General features: G+C 40.9%; 2 protein-coding genes across 2 annotated transcripts; one reads left to right on the top strand and one right to left on the bottom strand.

Annotated features, from left to right (window-relative positions):
* Positions 1–3,556: 3,556 nt before the first annotated feature.
* get1 (guided entry of tail-anchored proteins factor 1) lies at positions 3,557–6,200 on the bottom strand. The gene is made up of 5 exons (XM_079732802.1): positions 6,061–6,200; positions 5,550–5,715; positions 4,363–4,430; positions 4,132–4,246; positions 3,557–3,915 (listed from the first exon to the last, which is right to left on the bottom strand). Exons 1-5 carry the CDS (start codon positions 6,148–6,150, stop codon positions 3,842–3,844), a joined length of 513 nt encoding a protein of 170 aa, XP_079588928.1. The 5' UTR covers positions 6,151–6,200; the 3' UTR covers positions 3,557–3,841.
* A 365-nt stretch (positions 6,201–6,565) lies between these two features.
* Positions 6,566–9,637, top strand: hmgn1a (high mobility group nucleosome binding domain 1a). The gene is made up of 6 exons (XM_079733085.1): positions 6,566–6,779; positions 7,999–8,025; positions 8,144–8,170; positions 8,271–8,297; positions 8,380–8,547; positions 8,639–9,637. The coding sequence occupies exons 1-6, from the start codon at positions 6,762–6,764 to the stop codon at positions 8,717–8,719; spliced, it is 348 nt and encodes a 115-aa protein (XP_079589211.1). The 5' UTR covers positions 6,566–6,761; the 3' UTR covers positions 8,720–9,637.
* Positions 9,638–10,022: the final 385 nt, after the last annotated feature.

Consider the following 10,022-nt stretch of genomic DNA (forward strand, 5'->3'; position numbering starts at 1 on the left):
GTATTCCCTTCGCACAAAAACAACATTCATTGTAATTTGTGTAGCATTTGATCCTGTAACAGAAACCCTGCCCTATAGACATGCTATCTAGACATTTTGCAGAGGCTGGAGGTGATGCTGGAGCATTATCACCTCCAGCCTCTGCAACATGTTTAGATAGCGTGGTGCAGAGGCTGGTGGTGATGCTGTTGGCCGGGTGATTGACCACCATGACAGCTCTTTCTCAAGCCATCCCACGCCTGCTAGTTCCTCTGAGGAGGAGGACTACATGGGAGCGAAAGGTTTTCAAAGTCCCAAGACTTGAATTCAAAAGAAAACTCAAACAATCCTTGTATTTAGTGATTACCAGACTGGGACCGAGCACATACAAAGAAAGGAGAGGTAAAAAATCCCTGTCTGTTTTATACATCACACTGAATATTCCAAATGGGGATTCAAGGTTCAGAAACAGACCACATATAAGGATAGATATGTACAACTAAAATGTGCTTTTTTCTTTCCTTACACGAAAAGGTGCACAGAGGCCATGCTGCCCGTCGACACCGCATCAAAGAGCTGAGCAGACAGCTATGGGAACCTCAACAGCAGCTGAACCCCCACTGAAAACAGAATCCTGCAACTGCAGCAACATGGCCACACGGTGGCACTACAGCGCCATGAAGACTCCCACTGGTCTCTCACTGGTTCTTTCTTGTGCTTGTTCAAAACACCCCACCCAATTCTCGAATCAGAAATTGTGCAACAAAACAAAAAGTTTTGTTGTTGTTGTTACGCAAACAGGGCAATTAAATGATCATGAATCATCTTGCTAAAATGCTCTCCAGCCTTTTGAATTTTGAGCTTAGGACTACAAATATTAATTGGATCGTTTGGACATATAGAAAAAAAGTAATTTGGAGCAACTTTAAGCCCGTTAATAAACAAATATTCTCATAATTGTGCCTAAAAGACTTCCACTGAAAATACATTTTCGGATAATATTTTTTTTCCCCCAGCACAGCAACGAGGCAAGAGCTGTGGACTACACAGGGTGAGTAGCGCCGGAAGGACCGTCTGGGGCACCTGCAGCACCAACAGGACTGCAGCCCACACGAGAGAGAGGAGTTTATACACCCACTGTCCCACCGCTGGGGCTGGACTCGAAGAACAAGAGGTTGCAGATACAACACCAGCTGAGGCTTTGAGCTCCGGCACTCCGAGCTCTGTTTGTCTTCGTTCAGTCAGCCGATAGCAGTTACAGAGACCATTCCAACGAGTGGGCATGCACGCTCACTCCCTTTCTTGAAGAGAACATTAATCAGCTGAGTCACAAAATATGTATAAACAAAGTACTATGTTTATTGTAAAGCACCAACTATATGTTGTTCTTCCACAGCATTGGTTGGGGTTATGATCGGCCATTGCTTTCTTTGAATCATCGGGATTCAGGGGCATTAAAAAAAATAATAACATTTCTTTCAGAAGACATTCATCTTCGGTCACAGAATGCCGTTTTGGATTAGCTATGTCTAAGGTCATAATATGTGTGAAAAAAAAGTAGGGTAGCCACTCGTAAATTAAACTAGTTGTGCTGATATTAATACATTGTGTGATGCAATTTACCAAAAGGAGAGAGAGAGAGAGATGGGCTTCATCAACATTTATTCCCATCGATTTCCAAAAGAGAGAAGAAAGACCCACTCTTAAGTGGCTCCTTTTATTGAATTTGGACTACTCAGTAAGCGAATTGGTTTACTTGGTAATTTCCTATCTCCTCTTCTTTCCATTGCGGCTGCCGGTGTTCTGCCAATTTCTGCTACCCATCGAATTTTGGTTGATAAGGCCCAAGAAGATGCAGCCCAACCCTCCCATGAACAATGTGCTGGTAAGCAATTGATTAAAACCACAAATGTAGTTTGCCTATGTTTACTTTGAAGACTAATGTTGCAAAAGGGTTATGTTTAAAGGTCCCATGGCATGAAACGAGCACTAGATATCCTGCTCCGCCTGCGAAATATGAAAGCTCAGACACTCAGATTTTGAATTTGGCCCCATATGTCATCATAAGGGGCCAGGTTACCTCCCTTCTCTGCTTTGCCAGTCCAGAGAATCTGGTATTTCCACAACAAGACTCGTAGTGGGGGTTATCTCAGCCATGGTTGAGAAGGAATTAGGGGCGGTGGTCCCTCGGCGCTGCCTGCTTCCGAGATGGTGGCGCTCGGCAGCAGGTCTCCGGCGGGAGACAATCACGGTCAACAACCGCGGGCAACAATCCCTTTCTCCTCCATGTCGTGGTTCAGTCTACTTCAGATTGACGTGGAAGTGGAAGAACAAGAGGCGTCGGAGAACCCGACGCAGTCGTTTGAGATTCATAATATCGTCTGGAGGCACACACAGCTTTTGGCCGTGATAATATATATTATATGATATAGCTATCTATGGGACTCCCGCCGGAGCACCCGGAGTGTTCTAGAATATTTATAGAACACGGCCAAAAGCTGTGTGCGCCTCACCATTGTGATACATCCACTGTAAACACGAGCGCATGGTACAGTGGCCGCAAGCTGCTCAGGGCCTCACCCCCACCCTCCACCTTGACCCGCCTCTAAAAAAAGGCACGTTTGTGGCTCATTTTGGGACTGGCTCGTAGTGGCTGTAATTCTTCACCAAGGCTAAATTTCTTGAACGTCTTCAAATACTGTATTAAGGGCCCACTAACACCCATATAAGCATGCATAAAGTAGCATGCCATTGGTCCTTCAAGGTAGCAAATATTTTGGTTTAGTAGAGCAGTACCAGGAGTTTGGTTACAGAGGGACAATTTTCAAACAGCTATTAAAAGATTAAGACCTTGACCAATGATATACACTGCAATCAGCCCTACATTTTCCCCATAAATCTTTAATATTTCCTTTTCTAATTTCTTTGGTACATTATATCTCGTCTTTACACTCAAACAGGGTGTGTTTTCAGACCCTGAAATCCCATAGATGCTGACTGTCTGGTGATAATGAAAACAGCTGGGCAGACAACCCCCCTCCTGGATTAGAAAGAGCACACAGATGCACAGGAAATTCAGCTCCAAGAACCCTAGGCAGCCCTCCGGTATAGCTCCTGCCCTTAAGGCACACCAAACAAATCCCCCAGAATTGAATTCTGCTGTACTTTCGAACAGACCATCATCAAGAACCTCCACTCTGGGAAGTCAGCCTACAGCCGACTAAACCGGAGCACCCTAGATGGATTTGGAGAGGTGCAGCTAGAGCTCTTCAGCACGATGGTTCATAAACCCTCATCCAACAGCCTGCTGCATGGTAATAGCCCCCGTCCTGAAACTACTACGGAACCTCAAGAATAAGAAAAGGACAGGAAGAGGAACCCTATGAGGGTTGTGTACAAGTGTGATTGATAATTTGGTGGGTGGCCAGACAGACAGAAATACCCAAGGCTGGAAAAACACTGCCACGTTGACACTGGGATACCCTCTGTCTGTGTACCCTCCCCGAAGGCATTTACTTTGTGTTCACGATAGGTGATTTGGTTTTTGTTGGAGTCAGTTAAGAGTATCCACTTCACAGCAAAGCATTAATTTATTATCAAATAAATAAAAAATGTTTACATGAAACAAAAGAAAAAACTCAAAACATTTAAACATTGTTTTTACAACAGCATATTTGAGCATTACAATTATGCAAAAATAAAAAATAAACATGGACTGTATATCAAAGGGTAAATCCATATAGCTTTAACATTTCATATCCTCCTTACTTGGTCAACCAAATGCGACACAGTTTTTAGAAAGCACAATTGGGAGCTATGCCCTCAAAAAAATCGGGTTACATTGGAAGAACCCTCTGATGACCTAGCTAAAAGCATGGAGACCAAGACTGACAACCTTGTTGCAGACAACCAGCCAGCATGTGATTCCCACGCCACCTGAAAAGAATGAAAAGGCTCATCAAAATGTGACTACAGGAAAAGCTACTGATTCCAACAGCTCAATTCACTTTGATCGCCCTATAGGTGAATGGATTCTAGTGACAATTCTATCTATAAAGACATTTGTTTACTGCCATGGTACGTTGTTGTCTTTGCATGAATGTATTGTGTTTGGGAATATAAATTGAGATGTCCGTGCTGTGTTAATATTACCTGCTACTCCAGTTGGGAAAGCCACCAGGCGTTCCACAGGAGCAATCCATTTACTGGGAATCACTGTCACAGGATCAGAGTAGTACTTCCAAATCAGAGAGATCATGAGGGCCGCCTGCCAAATAAGAACACAAAGATTAAAAAGACACATGTTTACATTAGGTTGCAATGTATTTGAAATGCATTCAAAAAGTTTACAATTTCAGTTTGGATACAATTATGACCACCTACCTGTAAAATATAAAAAAATATGTTCACAACCCATTTCATTTTCGCCTGTTGTGCAGTTCTTGATTTCACTGAAAAAATAAGATTGCACAAAAGTAAGCAAATATTGTTATCGGATTATGAACAGTTTAATGTACGTTTAAATGTAAACACTGAAGCAAATGGCATTCAATTCAAAATGAGACATTAAATACATGCTTACATTTGTGTAAAATATGTGTACGTTACCTTTAATAAAATAAACAATATATTAACCACATCACAGACCATCTGGAATGCTTCATTATTATTCTGTAAGTCTATGTGTGCCACAGTGGATGGTCAAATTGTAGTTATAAGAAGCAATAAATAGGTTAATCATGTCACAAACATACAGTACTAGATCCTGCAATGATCATTATCAGATTAAACAATAATGCCAAATCGAAATAATAGCTTCTCCGACCGCAATGCTACAACCAGTATGTTCTACTTTCAGATGTGCGTGGGAACGTTTGTTGTTGTCCTTGCCGGTGTGTTCGGATTCCTATTCTCAGTGTACCCAGTGTTGCCGGATATGAAACCAATCAGCATACAAAAACAGTTTGCTGCAGCCATAGAATCAAGGGAAAAAAAAAGACTGGATCAACCGAGATTGTACCCGACCTATAAAGGCTTGTCCTCTTTTGAAAACTAACTATGACCAAAGCTGTAATCAAACACAAGCAAATCTTGTAGTTGACTCATGAGCCCGTTTATAATTTTCAAACAATCGAGAAATGGCTAACGTATGCAACAGCTCATGAACTTACACTGAACGATTTGTCGTCGGTCATTGTCAAAATGGAATAATGTCGCTTGCCTAAAAATATATAATGTTTTTCTTGGCTTGTCTGAATTGCACTGGTGTTCGTAGAGTGTCCTAAACCTGGCAACCGGCGTGAACCTCGAGGCTGGCGGGACGGAGACAAGTCTGTCCTATAGTTTGAATTTCGACTGCAGTACCCATTTATAACGCTCAGTGTCATGTTACATAATTATCAATGTACCTTTAAACCAACGTGTCTATCTAAAGAGGGTTGGTGTTTTGAATGTGCAAGTCACATGGATGTTAGAAATACGCAGGTGAGGAAAGTATGTCCCTGGCATTTAGCCCACCACGACTGGTTGCCAGAATGCTGTGGACGGTCTCCTCTTTCATTGACTCTTACCGTGTGTCTTCAATTTGTCCGTCATTTTGTTGATTTTACGCTCCAATCTAGCATATCTAGCAAACTCGTCCATCATGCTAATCGAGGAGTGTTCCTTCTTCATCTCCTGGATCTCTGCCCTCATTTCGCTCTCCTGCTCCGCATCTTTCTGGACCAATCTGGACAGCTGCAAAACAACAGCACGTTTATGATCTTACAATGCGATCTGACAAGAACACAGTCGAAGTCATACATGTGTTGCAATAGTTAACGTTAATACAATTACAAAAACGAGTGCCTGATGTTTTTGATATAAGAAATATATGCAACAAAGCGAGCTAGCATTAACTGGGCTTGAGACTATTATAACAGGAGGACTAATGTTATGTAATATATTGGTCATGTTATTATCATGCCTTTTTCTGACTAAGCTTTGTGTACAGTGTGGTGAAGGCACTTCTCGCTTAGAGAATAGTCGCAGCTCAACAAAAATTTAAGCAACACATTGAAACACAACGTCTTGAATACTTACAAAGGACGGCACTGTTGGAAGAAGTATTTTCATAAAATTGCAAATGAAAACCGACACCAGCACCAGGAACCACGCACACCCAGACGCCATGTTTTTTCTTCTTCTTCCTCCAGTCTCTGCTTCGCGCCGCCTGCAGTGCTTTACCCGGCTCACTACACTTTCACACAGGGCATGAAGGAAACGAGCAATTCTTGGTTTAATGTTGTTTTATTTCAAATGGAAAATGTATGAACAAATATCTGTGGTGTTGTAATGTGAACCCATTTAAGAAAACCAAACATTTTATGTAACGAGGCCAAAATATCAACGATATATTGTTTGTCCTTTCTCTCCATATACTTTTCCATTATTATAAAAACGGGAGTGAGGTCAGCTGATTGGCACATAGACCTAACCATACAGGTAACTTGCTTTGGTTTAAAAACGTGTTGCCTGTGTACCAAAGCCAATGAATGAGACCAGGGGGCGGAGAGATCACCCTCTTGTCCCTAAGGTTGGTATATACCAGAGGATCCAATCCGGTTTAAGCTGGTTTCTTGTGCCGAAGGAACATTTATGTTCGGAAGTTACAGCGTGTTCTCACGAAACATATGCAGTGAAGGAAATTGTGCACACTCAGTAGGATAGCTCACTGTTACTGAATTTATAGTTACTTAAGGCTACATTGTTCTTGATCTGTAGACTTTACGCGCAAAGCCATCATGGGAAAAAGGAGCAAAGTAAGTTGAAATGAATACATTGTGTGCCGATATTGAAAAATACAATTTGCAATCGATCCTTTCGAACAGCATGCTATTTTATTCATGCTACAATATTGCAATGTGCACGCTTTAACAAGAAGTACGGTGTGCGCTCAGGTCCTTGGTGTGTGCCCTGTTGATATGGAAGTGGCGCCTTTTTACTTAGTGCAGTATAAGGTTCGCGTCGTTACTAGTTACGTATTGCGATATTTTCGTCCATGTTGTTTATTTATGTCTTTGGATGGTGGGCAAATAACATTCTACGGTCTCCAAAACCCATTAGCCTTCTCGATAAAGAGATTAGACAATGGAGTTTGTAGTCACCAGCGATGTCCGTGTGGCCCTTGTAAACATTGTGTGCGTAATTGGGTATCTGGGACGATTTGGTTCGTTGCTATTACTCAACTATATCTTGCCTAAACAACGATTATGTGCCCATTTACACGCCTATATTTGATATATCTATATTTCGTCACTTATGACCTACGTGCTCGTAGGCGTAACCTTAGCCTATAGTGAGATTGTACGCGACACCCTATGGACACCGGGAACAGTCTTTTCTCTCAGCGTCATGGCAATCGAGCGCCATTCGTAAAGCAAATGGTCATATACAGATTGAAAGGACCACAGGGAAAACAGTATTTGCACCGTTCCGTTGCAATCATTTAATTATTGTGGTTATGTACAAGCTGTACGGTCGGTTGCAAATATCGAGTTTAAACGTTTTGGTGTCGATTCGACCTGGCTTTCGAAAATGCATGGCCGGTTGTAGATAATAGGACAAGTCTCGTTAATGGCGCGAGAAACTACTGTCGACATTGGCCAGCGGTGTGCCTTCGTGCAGCAAACCTAATAAAAGTCCACGTGGGGGCGGAGCAGCCGTCCCGTATCTCACTCGATAAGTATAGTTTGGCTTCACAAACTTATAAACATTATTTTTTGGATCATTTTACCAACCACGTCCTTGTATGGACTCCACTGCATTTTATATGGGTGTTTTTTTAAAGGGAATACATAAGAACAATGCATCTCCAGTAAGCTATTTAAATATTGTAATGTAGACTATGTAACCTGCTACTGTGGGTGATAAGCCAGCGGGAACAGCATGTGATGCGCCCATCCCCCTGACATTACACGCCCACATTTGTTCGCTTGTGAGTTACTGTCTTTAAGGTTTTTTTCTGTTTTTTTTTAACAGCAAGCTGTTAGCGATGCTGAAAACGAGGTTAGTATGGCTATATGACTATTACAACATCATATTTACTTTGTTTGGTTTGCAACCACACATTTTGATTAGAATTGTATACAAACAGTTGTAAGAACAGTTTTCATTTTTGTTTTAGCCAAGGAGACGATCTGCAAGATTGACTGTAAGTAACTCCAATTTTTTTTTTTGTCAGTCTCAATGAATTATATCTATGTCATGCAGCTGTTATTTAATACTAATAACAATCTGTTTTCTGTTTTTAGAAGCCAGAGCCAGAGCCTAAAGAAAAGGTAACAAGTCAAGATCACTTTTATACGTATACTCAGCTAGTATTTTTGTGTAAGCTAAATGCATATCCGTTTGCTCCTTTAGCCACAGAAGGCATCTGCCAAGAAGGCAAAAGCAGTAACTAAGGCCAAGCCAGAGGTGGCGAAGGAGAAGGAGGAGAAGAAGAAGAAGAAGGAGATTGAGGTGGAGGAGGATGTAGCTGAAGCAGAAGAGGCTTCACCCGAGAATGGGGAGGACAAAGTGGACGCAGAGGTACCAAGAGTTACCTCTGTGACATATCCCCACAGTTCCTGTTGGGCAGAACAGCAGTGGTCTAAAAGGCATCTTCTCTCTCATCCTCTAGGAGGCTCCAGCAGAGGAAACGGAAGAAGCAGCAGAAGATGCAGAGGCTGAGGATAAAGAAGAAGAAGAAGAAGCAGAATAACGCTAAACTCATTCATAAGCTCTCCTGAAGCTCCTGAACCACCTTTCTTAAATAACACAGAGAATTTTATATCAACTATTTTTTTATGAAATGGCAGTAAGGGTTTTAGTGGTAACATTGTAGATTTTCTTTTCAATGTTAAAATGTGTACCTTCAATTTTTACCTCTGTGGTTTTGGGAAAGGATAATATTGTGTTCATTGAGGAGTGTGTTTTTTTTTGAACATGTATGTTCTTTTGTATTTGTATCTTCTGTTGGGGGGAAAAACAAACCAGTTATATTAATCTGCATGAAATGCATTCTATTAGCAATACATATTTTGATGTCAGGAGAGTTTGGCTAAAACATTCCAAAGGCTACATGAGGGACCGTTTGTAACTTGGATATTTTGGGGATTTATAAAAAAGAAAAAGTTTTGTCTTGACTGGGGAAAGCGGAGGTTGTAACTTCAAACTCTTTATCCATTAATCTTTCATACATTGGTTAGATGAACGGTTCATTCTCTTTAATAACTTGTTACTGGAAATATTCAGGCAATGGGTCTGTGAAATTACATTTTCTGTTTTGAAATGACCGGTTATATCATTTGTATAGCTATTGTAAAAGTGTTATTTTGAATTACAATTTAATTTTTTTTCAATTGCAGTATATAATGGTACACGAATGAGTGTTTCAATGAATGTTATTTGCCATGGTGAATCCAACATAAAATCCAGTATTACTCATGCTTGAGTAAACTTATACTTTAGGATACTAACTATTGAATAACAAATTTAACTTCATTGCGCAATTATATATCCCATGAGAAGTTGCACCTTGGCTTTGGTTTAAGAATTAGTTTTGTACCTTCTGTTTTTTGTAGCTATGTCTGTTTTGATTGGAATGAAGACAATAAAAAAAAGTGTCAACACGTGTAAATCCCTTCAATAATTTGTGAGAAAACCATAGTTTCTGAAACACTAAAAAAGACCGAGCTATTAACTTCAATACATAAATCACACACACATGTATATATACACCGGCTGTGTGAGGGTTTAATTTGGTCTTTGCTTTAATAAAACGACATCAAAACAAAGAATGGCTTAGTCTCCTAAACAGACCGAACAACAAAACGGCCACAATCACATTACGTCATATCCATAACTCGACCTTGGCGAATTCGCGGGGCTCGCGAAGAATAAACCTATATACTGGTGACGAACAGGAGCTGTTTGTGGCCAAACGTAAAGTATATTTCGGTTGATACGTTTTAAAAACAATGAAACCGTGCTCCGATGTACGGGCTTGAGTGGGTCTTTGTTGT

Source organism: Pollachius pollachius (assembly GCF_949987615.1).
Source record: "Pollachius pollachius genome assembly, chromosome: 3".
NCBI classification, from domain to species: Eukaryota; Metazoa; Chordata; class Actinopteri; order Gadiformes; family Gadidae; genus Pollachius; species Pollachius pollachius.

Coding starts and splice junctions, on each gene's coding strand:
- get1 (XM_079732802.1), bottom strand. CDS start 6,150: ATGGCGTCTGGGTGTGCGTGGTTCCTGGTGCTGGTGTCGGTTTTCATT. Junction 5,716..6,060: donor TTCCAACAGTGCCGTCCTTT/GTAAGTATTCAA, acceptor GTTGTTTTGCAG/CTGTCCAGATTGGTCCAGAA. Junction 4,431..5,549: donor GGACAAATTGAAGACACACG/GTAAGAGTCAAT, acceptor TTATTTTTTCAG/TGAAATCAAGAACTGCACAA.
- hmgn1a (XM_079733085.1), top strand. Junction 8,026..8,143: donor TTAGCGATGCTGAAAACGAG/GTTAGTATGGCT, acceptor TTTTTGTTTTAG/CCAAGGAGACGATCTGCAAG. Junction 8,298..8,379: donor AGCCAGAGCCTAAAGAAAAG/GTAACAAGTCAA, acceptor TTGCTCCTTTAG/CCACAGAAGGCATCTGCCAA.